This window comes from Neodiprion lecontei, chromosome 2, assembly GCF_021901455.1.
Source record: "Neodiprion lecontei isolate iyNeoLeco1 chromosome 2, iyNeoLeco1.1, whole genome shotgun sequence".
NCBI lineage: Eukaryota > Metazoa > Arthropoda > Insecta > Hymenoptera > Diprionidae > Neodiprion > Neodiprion lecontei.
This window is the reverse complement of record NC_060261.1, coordinates 38,798,161-38,815,436: the sequence shown is the minus strand read 5'-3', so window position 1 is coordinate 38,815,436 and position 17,276 is coordinate 38,798,161. Positions and strand designations below refer to the sequence as shown.

The 17,276-nt window shown below is 42.0% G+C and overlaps 1 protein-coding gene and 1 long non-coding RNA gene across 2 annotated transcripts; one reads left to right on the top strand and one right to left on the bottom strand.

Annotated features, from left to right (window-relative positions):
* Positions 1–2,835: 2,835 nt before the first annotated feature.
* LOC107219700 (low-density lipoprotein receptor-related protein 2) lies at positions 2,836–16,194 on the bottom strand. Its single transcript, XM_015658013.2, has 8 exons — positions 15,925–16,194; positions 7,629–7,788; positions 6,719–6,850; positions 5,339–5,611; positions 5,015–5,236; positions 3,749–4,165; positions 3,414–3,668; positions 2,836–2,974 (listed from the first exon to the last, which is right to left on the bottom strand). The coding sequence occupies exons 1-8, from the start codon at positions 15,973–15,975 to the stop codon at positions 2,955–2,957; spliced, it is 1,530 nt and encodes a 509-aa protein (XP_015513499.2). The 5' UTR covers positions 15,976–16,194; the 3' UTR covers positions 2,836–2,954.
* On the top strand, positions 3,546–6,772 carry LOC124292717. Its single transcript, XR_006902622.1, has 4 exons — positions 3,546–3,684; positions 3,766–5,167; positions 5,293–5,638; positions 5,733–6,772. It is a non-coding gene; the product is annotated as an uncharacterized LOC124292717 (long non-coding RNA).
* Positions 16,195–17,276: the final 1,082 nt, after the last annotated feature.

Here is a 17,276-nt window from a genome sequence, read left to right as displayed (position 1 = left end):
GTATTACAGGTGATTTGCGAGTTAGATAATTGATCAACTCACCGAATACTGTTTACAAAAATATATTCTAGAATCAATAAAATTGGTTTCGAATTAGTTCCGTTGAGTTGCTTGATGTTTGTTTTGGATACATAGTTGTTAACGATGATATTCTGGAAGCTAGTGTGTATCAGCGAAAAGATCGTGTTAGACTGAAGAAATGGTTTTCGGATATTTTGATAGTTGGCGATAGGAGGAGCAAAAAGGAATTTTCATCAAGGATAGGAGCTTGATAATGCATTGGGATTTATTCAGGATACAAAGTGGAAGAATTGTTTAACAAGATGGATTAGTCGAGAAAATGTAGGAGGGATGTTAGCGCGGTAGATAATTTTTTATAATTCTTAGATCTGGAGATGATCAGGTTAGTAGAGGGTAGTTTTTACGGTGACAGTTGAACGTGATAGAAACAATAGATAGAAAAATGCTGGAAAGTCACATACGGAGTATATCAAAGAGATTGGGAAAGTTACCGTCTGGTCGCCAAATGTGCGACTTTATGGTGCGAAAGTGAAAGCTTTTTATGCCAATATTGTCCCTTGGGTTTGTGAAAGATTTAGTTATAAATGCTTACAGTATATTCACGATTAAATTAATCTTACGAATCTCCCTATTTCAGTTGAAACCTGTACGTTGCAACAGTTGAAAATAACGTGGCATAATTTATATTTATTACAGAGTAGTTTTTCAGTCGCTATAATAAAGTTTCGAAATACTCATCGATATTCAAATTATATACTCCACTGTTATCACGTTACCTGTTTGGGGTTAACATTACATATTACAAACACTAGCCGTCGTTTACTTAGCTCACAAAAATTTACTTACTCAGCTGTACGTGATCTTCCACCTCATCACTCAACGCTTGAATATTTCTCGGTTCACAAATGATATCTGTCACACTCTTATATCATACTCCTTTATAAAAATCATCTTTCATTCTCGTTCTTCGAACAGAATATCTCTATTCCATATACTCATATTTCATCTCGTATATTCTCTGTTTAACTCTGAAAAATTGAAACGTCAATCATACTTTCCTCCTATGTTAAGAAGAAGATGGCCAGTTTTGACATCTGCTGCCTGCTTCGTGGGAGATAATTTTTTCACACCTACTGCATATTTATACCGTTTGTGTTTAAAGTCTATACACTCCGAGCGTCCTCGGATCGCCGCGGCTTGTTGGCGTTGAACGAGCATTTTGTCACGTTTTTTTTGCTAGAGACTGATGTTCATTTCACGTTTGAAAGGTTATACCTCCTTCTATCAAAATGTTCTTATTCGAAGTTACAAGAGGGTCCTTTCATTGCGGTAGCAAAATATTTTCGGGCCTGAGCAGAAGAAATCAATGAAAATTGGAGACAAATTTTATATTAAATATCACAAAATATAAGTTGGATAGATCCAGACGTAGAGACGTGCATTTATCCATTATTTCATCCATACGGAATCAGAGGCTGGCATCCTATAGGATCCTTCGTGTTGACAGGAAGGTAACTAACTAAGGTACTATTGAAAGCGTGAGTGGTTCTGAATACATGAAATACAGATTAGCTACTCGTAAAAATGAATTTAACATATTTTTATTACGGCGCCGATTACTTCAACAATGTGATGTGGCTAATTATGTAAAAGTGGAACAAGGTCGATTAATTGTAAGATTGTGTATTGATAATCGAAAAACAATGCGTTCAGAAACATATGAATCGTCAAGAGACTGTTCAGAAAGTGTTGCACACGATAAATAACTTTAAAAAAACTTAGCATATACAAAGACAAAGACAATTTTCATGATGAAAAATAATAAATAATCAGGGCGTGTTAATACTTTACTAGTATAACCTCTTTACACGCCTACCCACGTCCAATATTTTTATAAATAATATCCAGGCGAATTTTACACCTACTTCTTGTTCGTCATCTCGAACGGGAAAACTGCAGGAATAATTAAATCGTTCCTTGGAAACATACGTTTGTTTTCACTTACAGCGTAACATTTATTCGGTACAAAAAATTGACGGTACATGTATAAGTCTAAATTCACCGGATATATTGCGTTGATATATATATGCGTATGTTACATATTAACTACGCGTATGTGTCGTGAGAATAGCGGAGATGCAGAAAATCGCCGATACACATGCTGTGCGTATATCTGAAGCATATGGTATTGTCACTCACTATCAATCATGCCAAACTTATTTCCTAATCTTAATCCTATGCATAGTCTCATCTGGTACACTTACATTAAGTGGCGAAAGAAAAAAAGAATTATTGTACATTCAATTACAGAGTACGTACGTAATCGTTGCTTAGCTAATTCGTCAAGAGAATCCTTGACAAACGTTTTGTCAAGGCTCCTGTGATCAATTTTCAATTAGCAAGTCTATTCAGAATAATAGTATAAGTTGCAGCGCGGCTGTTTTGTGTGTTTAAAAAAAAAATTGGTACTTGCCAGAAGATTTTCTCACTTTTTGCTATTCATTCTACAATTATCTGAATTAGCATATGTGTGTATACAGTATCGGTTGAAATTCATAAACTGTGTTACACCGTCTGCGACAGGTACAAAGGTTCTTTCGAAAGTACTTAACACTAAAAAGCGACGTCAGTCGATAGCTTGTTAAAGAAATCAACTCCGGATCAGCGAATATTATAATTTATTAAGAATAGACTTGCACCGGTGGTTGCGTACTTTTCCGATAATTCAATTTCGCGTGAAATATCTTTGGCTACGCATAGAAATTGTATACTTTTTCCGCGACCCTCGTAATCATACAAAAATGCAGTATAAAAATCTACACTCACATTTCGCGTGATGATAGTAATCTTAATATTTCATGCATATCGGTATAATATCCTCTCATTCTTACACAATTATCGTTATCATCGCGCCGCGTGGTATCCAGTCAAGATTATGTCGACGCAGGACATCCTGAAACGATTTACAAGCATTCGATTATTCAAATGTGTGCGGTGAAATGGCGTGGATGTAAAAATCTAGAAAGATGAGAAGACAGAAGAGTTACAATGCCGAACTATCAAAGACGCGGAAATCTGATTTACAGAATTTTCAAAATTTTCTATTAACTCGAAATATAGAAACGTAAACTACAGAAAAACAAGTGCGATAGAATCGTCAGAATTCCGCTGTATTCTTATTCCGTATCTGACAATCTTATAACTATGACTTTTCTACATTCTAACAATTCTGTCCGTTAAATTGTTGCGTCTTTGAAAAGTCGATACCGCGAGCCTTCTATTTTCTCGAACCCCCGCCAAGTGAAAATAGGAAATCAAGGACTCCCTTAAACCCTGAAAATACGAAAAACCCATCGCCCAGTCAACGCACGCGCATGTAATATTATACTCACTGCATACGGAGCAGCTCTTCTCGTCGGATCCGTCGCCGCATCCGTCTCGACCGCTGCACGCGATAGCATCGGATCTGCACCGTCCGTTGTCGCATCGGAAAGGACACAGCCGAGGTGCGAGTCTTCCACGATTCCGGGTTCTGCAGGCCCCACGAGGCTCGTCGCTTCCGTCCCGACACATCACCATGGCGTTGCAAAATTCATAAGCAGGCAGACACTGCCCGCTGTTGCATCTGAACGCGCCCTTCGGGCACTCTGCAATACGTACAAGGTGCGGTCGATTAATGTTGGATCTTTTTTTCCTTCAGGTATTCTCCGCAAAAAGGATGACTAACTTCTTCGGCTGTTGCAGCCGTCCTCGTCCTCCCCGTCCGGACAGTCCTGGTTCCCGTCGCAAACGCCGGCTTTCGATACGCAGACTCCGCTTCTCCAGCACCTGAACGCCTGGCTCGGACATCGTTCGGATCTGCATTCCTCGTCCGATCCGTCGGCGCAGTCCGGACGACCATCGCAGACGAAGAACCAGCTGATGCACTGCCCGGTACCGCGACACTGGAAGGTCCCGGGTGCACATCCGGTCCTCTGCGCCCCGCAGGCGAAACTTCCGTTACCGCGGATCGCGCAGTCGCAGACACCCTCCAGACATCGCGAACCCGAATCCGCCATCTGGCATTCTATGTCCGCGGTGCATGCCAGGCCCAAACTTATCGCCATTGTGCTTTCCGGCTCGTGTCTGTCCGTCTTGATCGGTGCTTTTTGGGGAAAATTCAACGGGTGAACGATCTTGACTTTGGGCGAAAGTCGATATTTTTTTACAATTTTCATACCAGACAGTCGGGCATTGGGTATTTGTCAAATTATCGTATTCGTAAGCTGCGAAGATCTCTCTTTTGAAATACGAATGCAGAAAATACTGGGATTATAAACAGAAACTTGGATGCCTAGACGCCTCGTTTTGAATCGCTTCGAAATTGTTGAAAGTCTTATATTTACATAGATTCGTTCGATTTTACTCTACGAGAGCTTGATAATTTTATTCGCAATTGATTATTTTGTATAAATTTACTGAAATACTTTTTTTCAACACGTTGGCATCGTTGAACATTTTTTATTTCACAATACTGGATTGATACTAGTTACGATCAACAAACAAAGTAGACAGAAAACAACTGTTTCATTGGGCACGGTAGAAAAATATAAGTTTACCGAATAAAATGAGCTATCGCAGAGTGAAATCATACGAATCCACTGGATTTTTAACCATTTCGAATCGATTTCAAACGAAGCGTCGATATCAAAGCGTTTCTTCATACCGAATTCCAGAATTTTTTGTTTCTTTTATTTTTTCTTTATTTTCAAAGTGATCTTCGTAGCTTAGGAAAATAATAATTTCATCAAACAATCGTTGCAAGTGATAATTTTTTTTGTCAAGAAATTACGAAACGTCGTCAATGCAATTCCTGCGGCACAACATGTTGCAATCGTATCACGATATTGATGAAAGCAAGCAATTTCTTGAACCATTCCTGTCACTTCGAAAAATGCCCGACGGTTAAAATGATTTTAAAAAATTTCAGGCAACGCCTCTCGACTCCGTTTACCCGATGTGGAAGTCGACGTAGTTTGTAAAAACTCGGTAGTCTCTGCAGCTTCGACGACGACAGCTTCGTTGTCGGCACCAGGAAATTGGTTCGGTGCCGGAGTTTCCGGAGCTGACTGGACGAGGCTTGGTAGAATCGTCGTAGTTACCGCAGGTACGATTTGCCTGAAGGGAGTAGTGGAAGGAACCGCAGATATGTTCTTCAGCCAGAATACTTGAACACCTTAAACGAAAAGAAAAAAAACGCGTATTAACAGCCGTACTCGAGTTTATTTCCAGGAAAAATTCAACGCCGTGGCTCAAGCTTCGTGACGTGAAATGATACCTGTTTCCTCCTCGTCGTCGTCGTCGTCGTCGTCAGCGTCATGGATGACGATCGTTTCCTCCTCCACGCTCTCCGGAACGTCGTTGCTCGACTGAAGAGGTACTTGCTGTGGTCTGACCAGGAAATCCGGCCGACAGACGTCGCCGTCCCGACGCATCGGCGAGGTGCATTGACATCGTCCGAATAGATCAGGGATTATGAAATCGCAATGAGTGTCGCTGTCCCAGAGATGACAGTGCGAGTGGCTGTAACAAACGTCGCCAGGCCGAGCGGCTGGACGGAAATTACGAGATTACACAGGTGACAATTTTCTTATCTAGAATTTTTCTCATTCGCCATCGTTAAAATACCAGGGTAAAAACCATCCCTCGAGTTCGGGTTATTGCATTTTCAGGAGAAACGCTCGAGTTTATCATATATGTGCGATGTGAATATGTATGAGGGAGAAGACATTACGCGCAGAGACGTGACGAATTAATTAACTGCGCCAACGTCCGAGGAAGTCGGCCGTATTATCATCCTGCGTAAGCATTTAATAAATATTTATCATCTGGTGGGTGGGAACGGGGTCGCTTAATTATTATGATTCGCGAATCGCGCACTGCACTGCGTGATACATTTCGAATGTTGTGTTTGCACGGGTCGGTGAACCGAGGGCCAGGTCGTTACTTGAAATGAAAACTCGAAGCAACCTATAAGCCGTCTGCCTACCTATCGCTTCATAAATTATGGCAGAAGACGTACACAATATAGATGTCTAATGATACTTGGCTACCGTTCGCAATCGTTAGTCGTGAAAAGTACAAAGTACACTGTTAAGAATTATTGTGCATTTTATACTGTGCGAAAGAGTTGTCAATTTACGAAGTAAGGTTGCAAATTTAAAAATTTGGCGCGGTGACCTAAATGACTATGTATATGTCTTAGATATAGAATGAAAGTTTTTAATTTTAGCAAACTTTATACGAGGAAGACGAAAAAATTATTTCAATTTACTAAATTGTGTAGCAAATTTTTTTTATTTGTAAATTGAATTTATGGTGAACTTATTGTTCCGTATCCCAGTAAAACTTCGAAATACAGCGTAGCAAGTTCCGTACAGAAATTTTTAACATTGAACGAAACCCTGACTATAACGTGAACTTATACCACACAGGGTTGAGTAGAAATTGCAAAAGAACAAGGGAAGGATTTGAATAAAGATCACACGAAGACACATTTGCGTATGAATTTCATGTTACCTTCCTGATCGTGATCGGGTTTCTTGACCAGGGAAAAAAGAAACTTCCGCAGTAAAGCAACGTCGCTTAAAATTTCTACTTCGAGTTTAGTCGGAGCCTTGGTAAAGTACGGATCGTAAAATTGATATACTATACTCACGTCCGAGACACGTGTGTTTTCGGAACTGCAAATAACCTTCCTCGCATCTGCAGACTCCAGCTAGACAGTTGCTGTGAGCTACCTTCATGGCGCATTGATCTTTCACGAGACAATCGTAGCCCAGAAGCGTTGCTGCAATGATAAATCTGCGTTGTATTGTTATACGGCTCGTTTTTAAATCATTGAATCGTCGCAGACTAAGCCGTTCGAGTATCAGCTAACGCTACAATAGGGGTAAACCATTCGGAGAAACGTTATCAAATGTTACTCTGTAGTATTAGGCATTCCAGGCAAGCGTTAGCTAGCATAGAAAATTCAAAGTGCGTGCTCAAAGCCAGCGCGCCACGTGCTTGAGAATGATAAAAAAAAAAAAAAAAAATTCTGTAAAAGGATGTGTTAATAATGCATGAATTGCTCAATAATAATATCTTGGTAAATATAATGTTTGTGGCATGCATTTAAGAAGAAAGACAATATGTGATGTATTCAATACTCAACGAATAATGAATTCTCGTTTGACTGAACATCTTAATGTGTATTAATAATTAATGATAGTTCATATTTAACAAAGTAGGAATAAATTGATCAGGATTTGACTATAAATCGCATTTCTACTGTTCCTAGGAAATGAATAGATTTGCCAACATACTTTTCAAAAAGCGTTAGCTAACGTTGACAAGCAAACGTTACCAATCGTTATCAATAGGGGTGGGATGAGGAAATTTGCAAAAAATGCGTTAGCTGATACTTGAATGACCCCTAATCACTCGAAATCAGTTATCTATTTCGAATTATTCACTGTCGCGTTACGCGAGACAATTGTGCTGTATAATATAGATATATCAAGAATCAAGATACAACGCATCGGCACCAGCCGACGTTACTTATATATTATATGAGAATTTATTACATTCCAAACACTCGGTGAGATTGTACTCGGCGAAGAAAGGACGGCACCGGCAATTCCCAGATCGGCACTGGCTGTTGCTTATACCAGCCTCGCAATCTCTGTCCTTACTGCACTCGTTCCCGAGGGTAAGAATTCCGGCTGGCACGGAATACGCGGCGGCCTGAAAAAGTGAAAAATACAGGTATATCACCTCGGCGATTTCTCCTACGGTATCTGCAAAATCGTTTTACAAAGGAATCTGCACTTCAAGTCGATTCTTTTTGCGAAATGGAAAAATCGAAGTCCGGACAACCCGGTAAAAAAGCTGGGATTTTCTCTGACAGTAAATTGGAGGGAAATGATTGCCGATTGTTACCGCGTAAATTCTATGCCCACCGGAGTGCAACAATTACAGGGGGGTTAAAAATGGACGTCGCTGAACGATGAAGCGAGCTTTGCACCCCGATGGCACTTATTCTACATTTTGCCGAGGGCTCTTCACTTTTGTAACGCGGTGCAATTCCTCGTCTCGCGTTTGGCCTGCTCAGGCAGCGAGCAAAACGCAACGCGGGCTTTTCTATTGTTCGTCGAACGAAAGGATCCATTATTTGAAGCGGCTCGGTCCATATTCGTATTCGAGCCTCAGCGTGCGGACGAGGATCGAACGGACATTCGAGGCTGCGACACGTAAGGCATGGATGGGAATGAAAGGAACAAAGGAACGGGGATACTAAAAAAGTGAAAAGAAAAATGAAAAAATAACTTCCTAGAGGCTCGCTACAACGGGACAGGGACGCATCGGTGTCTGCATAGCTTGTCTACGGACATAAACTCTGTCTCAATGTGTAATTGTGGAACCCGGGCGTTAAAGCAGCTGCTTCATCTCCGTAGAAGCTTATGTATGTACACGCATACATACGCAATGTGTGCGTTTCTGTAGATTGCATACAAGTTGAACCGGTATAAAACTGTTTGCCGAGGGTCGACGATGCGACTATGTTAAAAAGAAGAACCCTTGAATACGTGTGCATCCCAAAATCTTACACCTGCGATTCAACCTCCACACATTTCAACGTTCCGCAGGTGGAATAACAGCTTTGGGGCGAGAATTTTTAGGTCTCTTTCTCGAGCCTTATTGACACAGTCAAACTAACTTGCACATATTTTTTTAACACATGTCTATGTAGGAACAAAATCGTGTAGCATGTTCGGACTGTTTACGACCGTGACGAGCGACGATGCTCATTCAACGGGTACAACTCTTGTCTTATGCTTCGAAGATCGCGGTGAGTCAAGCGGCTATTTCGTCTGCCGTATCGATGCCACTTGAATTTGAAATTCAACCCACGCGGGCATAAGGACTTCGCACTCCTTGATATATTCGTATTATTATTCGTATCGCGTCGTAGGTGAGCTGAACGTAAAATATATTACGGCTGCGAAGGTAGGTATATTTGCGCGTGGAATAACGCGACCTCCGTTTCGGGTGTTTAGAACTCGGCTGTAACAACGTGCACAATATTAACCGTTACTTGTATACAGGCCTTGAACGATTCAAAACTCCATCGACGAATCGATCCGTATAGCAGGTACATTCGGATATTCTCGTTGAAGAGCTTTGCGAGGATCGGACTGCGGGTGGAAGTCTAAACGTGGAAGGATCAATATTTGGAATGACCGATATGTCGAAATTTCAAACACGCGAAAATAAAATAACGATAATCAAGATTTCGAAAAATTCATCTATCGTTATTCTATCTTCGCATTATTGAATTCATTTCGATGTATCGGCGATTCCAAATATCTATCCACACCCCATACAGGTGCGTCGACGATTTTCTAAAGACACAATTTTTTCAGATTAGCATCAGATCGTTGTACACGGGAATAAGATTCGGACGAAGATTGAGGATTCTCTACGAAAACTAATTAAATCCCGCGTTGCAAGTGGCAGCACGCTTCGTGGTTGATGAATTATCACGCTCCGAACTTCCGGTGAAAAGGGGCAAAGTCTCTGCGGTGTGCAGCGGTAAGTTTAAAGAGACACGCAGCCGAGTGTCGAGCAATTTATTCCGAAAAAAGCAATAGATAGATAGATTTGCGGTATAGCATCGAAGTGTAGGATCGAATCGAGTCGATCTCTCGGTTTCCAACCCTCGGTTCCTTTCCATTCCCTCCCACAAGAAGGACAGAAACGGATCGCTCCGCACGTGCAAATCGCACGCTTGCTGCTATAACAGCACCGCGACAAGCTAACCAGAGAATGTTGTCACTGGATGCTTTTACCGTTTCCTCTTGTCTTCCCAGTGTACGGGTGTACATCTTTTACTGCGTTAACGCTAATCGCTTCCGGCTTTCCCACGAGATCTTGCAGGGCAACGAATAACAATGCGACGGTAGGCACATAACCATACGTATATACGTATACATTATACATACCGCATTGTACACGCTCGAAGATGTTACACGGTCCAATCCGTTACCGACGTGTCGAATCCGTTACTTTCGTTGCACACATACCTTCTACCTTCTACCTAGGTACCGGCTACCTTCGGAGGTCTGAGGTTTGGGTCAGGCCGGGTTACAGCTTCGCTTTAAACGAGCAGGGAAAGTACCCGAGGGGCCCGAGCCGAGGCTCGAGTGCTGAGCGATGATGAAGAGGAAGGAAAAGAAATGGAAAAAAAAAAGAAAAGGAATACAATTAAATTACATTGCGGAAAAAAGTGAAGGAATGACGCCGTAGTTGCACGCCATTAATCGACGACGATCACGGAGAGAATGAAAGAGCAGATTTTACTGAAAACTGCGGGAAAAAAGGGATGCGTGAGGTTTTTTGGTAAAATATACTTCGTGAAATGCAGAATTTATCGCAGAATAAGTGAAAATTGCGAACAGTGTGTGGAGAGTAAAATCTGCTACATTAATAGCAAAAAATATAGTTGACATGGATATTTTTAAACCAAAAAACCTAACGTATCCCTCTTTTCCTAGACTTTAGATTAAAATCCGATCTTTTTCTTCTCTCCGCGATGCGTTATCTCGAGTTCTCACTACGTATAACTATAATTGTAGGTACACGATGACTGTGGAAGATGGGCTTGTCGTTAATAAGTGAGCTATAACAATGGCTTCTACCAATTAGCGAGCTCACGAAGGATGCAGTTAAGAAAGGAAGCGTGAGTGCGCGATCTATGGTACAAGAGATTTAAATCCATCCGCGACACTCTTTTTCTACGCATTTCTTTTCATTGTAAATTACGCGGTTGACTACCCGGGATTCCTAGTGTTTTTACATAATTTTTTTTACCAACTTTGCTCGGATTTCGATCGCACGTCGTACGCGTGACAATTACACCTTTGTACACGTTTGTCGAGAGGCGTTCATGGTGGTCCCTTTACGAGGCGTGCAAAACTGCATCAACGAAGTGCAATTAAACGTGTTAAGGGATAATTTGATGTCATCCGTTTCCCAGGCTTGCCTGCATCTTCGTGCCGGATGCGAGCGAGAGCTGCAGAACCGCGTTGTCTTAAAGATCCAGCAGCATCCCGGGGAAACGAACGGGCAAACGGGGGAATAGGCAGAAATTATGATGTAGCGTGTATACGACGCAGAGGAAAGCCATTTGCCCCCCGATTCTTGATGATCGTACACGACGAGGATGTTGAAAAATTTTCCTGATTATATACTTGGGAAATAACCGATCTAGCGACCGTCAAGTTCATTAAACAAGTTCACCGTATCGGTTTTAAATCACTCGTAACCGGTAAGTATAACACGCCTGTAGGCATATAGTAATAAGTGTATGTATATCGAACTTGTTTTTATGCTGAATCTGCGGAACAGAACCGCGATCGAATGTACAGCGTTTAATTCGGTCAAAGGAAACTGTCGTAAAAGTCACGCATGCGTTACGATTTCTTGTATCAAGATTCCCTGGTTTCAGGATACTTGTAAAGATTACCAATGATATTTTATAATTTTCAATTCCCCTTTCCAACCGAGCGCTGCAATTTTAGCCGATGCATCGCGGGCATATTACGAGTGTAGTTACGCGAGTAATATTAACGGTAGATTCAACTGGAACAAATTGCAGCCACCGGAAAATCTCGCTCGTTACATAAACGTGAAAAAACAATTCATGGAAGATATTATCCGACCATTGTAAATTTGGTGGAAATTTATGGTATAACTGCGATGAATTTTTCTCGAAAATTCTCGCGTGTGTTTCGATGATCTTTGAACTTTAGAAAGATAAATTCTTGGAACAACTGTGTGTATCTACGAACCTGCATGAGATACGAATTTAACCGAACTATGCAAGTGCTGCGGTTAAACTTCCGCTGGGCACAAAGCTGAACAAATAACGAGTTCATTTGCACCGCGTTGCCACAGCTGCACATGTCTCGCTTAATTACGACACGTATACTACAAAGCCCGAGTCCTAGATATATAAACCATAATAACATCGCTTAATTGCGTATACCATGCCAATGTATTCCGGTCTCACACCAATCAACCGGGTCGAAAGATCGTGCCGATTGAATAATTCACGCACGCCGAGACGAAGCCCCCCTAGAGATATATAATTCCGTTTCAATCTGGCTACCGACGTATTGATACTAATAAAAAAGTCGAATAAGTAGGAATTCTTCCTCCAGCTCCAACCCCGAGTCGCACCTCATCTACTACGTGTTACGTGCTCGGCATGCTCGAGTAAGCAATCCGTGTACGTATCTAAACCTGTGCATCGCAGCGGCTATCATCTTCGGCTAACTGCGTTTACGAGCTTGCGAGAGTAGGCGATGGCAGACACGGTGTATTACTCATGGCGCAGATATGCGTGTCCATAATTATAATTGTATGGGGTCTGGAGGTATCGAACTCTCCTCACCCGGAATACCATGCTTCCGGCATCAGGCTTCGCTCCGGCAAATCACCGGAACGAAATAATTTCACGTGACGTTTGTGTTTGCGTTCAATAAGCGGTAATCGATGTTTCATCGATCTTATTACGAATCGCACTGTGCAACTGGATTTCGGAATATACCCAACACGGAATCATTCGAATAACTATAAGTAGGTAATGGATATTCTATAATACTCCGCAGGACTGACCCTTTAGTGTAACATGTGGCTGAATGACTGTGGGTAACTAGAGGATTTGAGTTGTTCCATTGCGGAATTTTGGGACAAAGTGGTTTTCGCGAAACTATGAGACTTACTGGTAAAAATGATTATGCGACTTGGTCTGAAACATTCAATCTTTGACTGTAGGATTGAGTCACGATCGAGCAAAACTCGTCTGCAAATTATTCGATCATGTTGCATCCGGACAAATGGTATCAGAAGATATTCGAATCCGTGTATTACTCAGAATTATATCTATTCTTCCCGTTCTCTCGAAATCGTTCTTTGACCGATATGACAAAGCTCGAAACTGTTGCGAATCCGAACGTGAAAGAAAGAAAGACACGTAACCGAGTCCGAGCATCCCTTGCGTTCATCGAGCGCCATTCGCAGACGCTTTTCACTCACCGACTCGTTCGCCTGCCCGCCTGTTCCTCACCCCATAAACCAACATCGAACCCCGTGAAATGGTCGGAACCCTCGCTCGCTGCACTTAGGTGCTCATATATACACAGTCGCACAATCTGTCGACACATGGTAGAGACGCGATGGGCTATGGACGAACAAACATAAAGCCGTCGTGTCGCTGTGAGGTCGACAGAAAAGAAATTACCCCATAATGTTCCGTTGCTCATTACGTCGTGTAAGTGCGGTATACGTGGCTGCGACAATGGGGTATTGCTTTGGCCATTTACGGTCCAAGCTTCCTGATCTCGCACTCTCACTTCGAGTTAGCGTTAACCCATCGGGCGAGTTGAACCATAGCCACCGAATGATGGATGGAAGATGGATTCTCGGTTTCTAATGACGAATTACCGTCCGTGTTTATGTGGCCAATGGCTGTGTGAGTCTATATTCGACCAGTTTACGCATTTGTTGAACTTGATGAACCAGGATTTCCTCGTTAAACCTCTTGCTCGGTCCATTCTTCTTAACGTCCGCGTCTGCGGAATTAAAGGACATGCTATCCGAACGGTTTTTTTTTTTTTCGAGGAATATGGTGCCCGGACGATCAAATTCCATTGCTATTACGATCCACAGTCATGCGAATCCTGTTCCGCGTCGATCTGCGATGGATGGATGCGTTGCGGACCGTAATTCGACCGCCACTGTGCCACTGGAATACCGTCAGTCTCACCGCGTGGCAATGATAGGTATTACCTTCTGTTACGGCGGTAGCTGGATAGCTTTTTTCACAAATAACAGTCCGTATGGATCGGAACCCACAGAACGGATCCAGCACGCCATTTGAGTTGATCATCTGTATCACGCGTGTCTCAGGGATCGCCGCGATGCGATGCAACTTGTCAAGACGTCGGGTCTACGGATGCGAATTGTAGGAATCCGGCATACATATCCGATCCCTCCAAGCCTATATCAGGCATGCCTTCGTATCGTGGAAACGTCTCAATCCTGCTGCACGAGAACGCGTGCACGAAGAGTTTCTGTCTCGAAGATCGCGAAGTTCGCGATATGCTCCGAGTCTAGGAAGTAGTGAGCGTCTCTTGGTTACTTGATGGCAACTTGAGCGACCCTTGACCTCGGAGTTAAAGCTGGTCGTAAGGAAGTGCCGCGAAGAACGAATGATCGAAGGATATGAGGATACAAATGGCGATAGGTGACATTGGGAAGCTGCATTTCTTCCTACAGCACGTCGTTTATCCGAAGAGCTGCCTACAAATTAAACCTCCGCGGTATACTCCGACTCGCCGAACGTACAGAATCCCACAGAAATAAGGAAGTCGAGAGAATATTCCACCGGCAAACCTGCAGCGAGCGAACAACTGCGAGAAGTCAGTCTTCGCGGGGAAACAACCTCTAACAAGATCTCCCGCGCGATTTATAAATGGGGCAATAATTTTCCGACCGTCTAGTTTTAACCGCTTTGCAAAAATTATCCGCCATTTCTACAGTTTACGCGATTTTCATGGGATCATGTACCGACTTCCTCCAGAGGTCCTCACCGCTTCGTTCAAATCGCTCGTGCCATGTTTCTTACAATACTTTTTCAAAATATTATACCGCAAAGAGATTGAACGTCCATTGACAAACGTTTACAGGATAGCTATAATAATGTCTTGTAATAAACACATTGCCGCTGAGTTTTCGAATACTCGCACGCGATTGCATGTTGAGTGGCAAAGATCCTTTTAGGTAATGATTATAGCCTGTCGTAACACTGTAATAATAATAATAACAACTGTTCCCAGTTCGAGCGGATTTATAACTCGATCCGAAGATTGCTTTAGGTATACATATGTTTCGGATACTGTACCCTAAAGTTTGCGCTGACTTAACGACTTCAAAATAACTAGCGGAATCAACCAACGTGAACTTCACGTTTTAGTATTAGCGACATTTGATAAAACCGGATTACAATTCTCCCGCACTTTTGAAACGAATGAAGAATCTCCAAGATTCAATTGGTTATTTCGTAAATGATACGTACGATGGTGCTCAAAAAATTTAGAGGACCATATACAGATTCGTTTGACATTGAGATGAAGTCGCATGGAATGCACGGTGAAGTGCGTAAGAAAACTCTGGGTTGTTACAGAATTATTGATTGACGATGAGTTGAATCGGAGTATGCTCACGGTCGGCGCAAAACGCTGCAGCTGTAAACGCGGCGGTAATAAGTAATAAAAGTGTAATCGATACATTAAAGCGAATCGAGAGCTTCGATTATGGCGCACTTGTACGACTAGTTAACTACAGGCAAAACGAAGACGCGGGTACAGCGAACATCGAGGCGAGGTGAGGAGACCAGGTCGCCGACGTTAAGTCATTGACACCGCGACGCCGTCGAGTCTCTAATCAAAATTCAATTCGTCAAGCTGCAATCTGCAAACGCGGTATGGCGCCTCCGAAATTCGTTACGTCGTAATCAGCCTTCAACTGCAGTCAATAATGACCCACGACACGTAAGCTTGGATGAAACATTTCTTGGCATTATAGTTATCGGCGATTAAATATAAAAATCAAACCGGCCTGATGTCGTTTCTATAATTTTACCGAACTCGCGTCGCCTCCAAAGATCTTCTTTTATCTAATCTCAAAATTCGGGTATCGAATAATCATGACGTTTATCGCGTTTTCAATTTTACGGGTATGCGTACATGTATTATGTAAAATTTTGCAAAAGTATCAAGTGAATCCTAATGTAAAGTATTGTAGCATTGAACTCACCAGACACGCGGTTACCAAAAGGATCCTCATTTGCCAAGTCATGGTCAACATTTTTTAGTTTCACCAAATAGAACAAAAGCTATGAGTTGAGGACAGAATATTGAAAATAAAAATGATATCAAATTGAAAAACGATTGTAACAACTTTTTGAAATGCACGCTTGAGATCTGCGAGCGGTATAAGATAAAGCTGCTGCAACCGACTAACGTAAACACTTAAAGACCGCTGAGAGAATAAAACGCGTGCGCGTTGCGCGCCTGCGTGCTGATGACTGACGTCCCGGTTTTGGATGGGAAAACCGCGGGCAGTTCTCTTCCCTGAAGAATATTACCTACTCCAGGCTCGTCCCGCTCCCACTTACACGATTAGAACGCGTAGGGAAACGGCGCATCCCTTCGTTCCGCAGCTTGCCATCCTTTTCTTCGTTCCCGGTAAATGAATAAAGCGTATTGAAAATCGTTGAACATTGTTGAGATTGCCATTATTTTCCAAGATAATGATCCCAGTGCTGCAATACGATCGTGAAGTAGACCCTTTCTAGTTTCGAAGTCAATCATACTTTTCCTTGAGGTTTCTCTCTGACTCAGCATTGCGAATTAAAATGACGAAGATAGCTCACTTTAACTCTAGAACGGTAACGTGTTTTTTTAATTTTTTAATTTTATGTTACATATTCCAGTAACAGGGGGTGAAACAACGCGCTAATCTTGTAAATTGCATTTCTCGGATACATAATATTGTTAAGGGTCCTATAGGGTCTCATTTTCTTCGTTTTTAATTAAGAATCACGTGGACCGGAAAACTTTTTTTTACTCTCGGACAATGAAATCGAATTATCATCTGGGTATCGAGTCGAAGACGTAAGCTGTATTCTTGGGGCGGGGTCTTTTTTCGTCTGGGTTCAATTTTATTAACACTTCTATGTATAATCGAACTTTACTTTATTCAAACTCGCAATATTGGTTTGGCGTCAGGTTAAAAAAATCTTTTATGCATCTCATCTCGTTGCTCTGATTCTTAAAAAACACTTTAATTCCCCGAATAAAAAATAATCAACCTCTTTTAATTAGTTCTCACAGTCGTCAAATCATAATATCGCTGCAGTAGAACTCGAATTCCTATAAATTAATTATACAGGTTTCTTGTTTTTAACTTTCAATACGTCGAAATATATGCACGAGCTGAAATTTTGTTATTCGCACTACCGTCCAGTTGGTTCGCTCAGCGCTGACAATTTGTAATTCATGATTGAAATTTACGAATTGTGAACTGGCTACCTAACTGAAAGTTTCGCTCTTCTGAACGGTAAAATACGCCACAGATACATGTTTATAACCATTAACACATACTGT

What these genes read in the sequence shown, in the direction of transcription:
- LOC107219700 (XM_015658013.2), bottom strand. Translation starts at nt 15,975, where the DNA reads ATGTTGACCATGACTTGGCAAATGAGGATCCTTTTGGTAACCGCGTGT. An exon ending in TCTCACCGAGTGTTTGGAAT is followed by an intron (nt 6,851 to 7,628) that starts GTAATAAATTCT and finishes TTATCATTGCAG; the next exon opens with CAACGCTTCTGGGCTACGAT. An exon ending in AAAACACACGTGTCTCGGAC is followed by an intron (nt 5,612 to 6,718) that starts GTGAGTATAGTA and finishes ATTTCCGTCCAG; the next exon opens with CCGCTCGGCCTGGCGACGTT.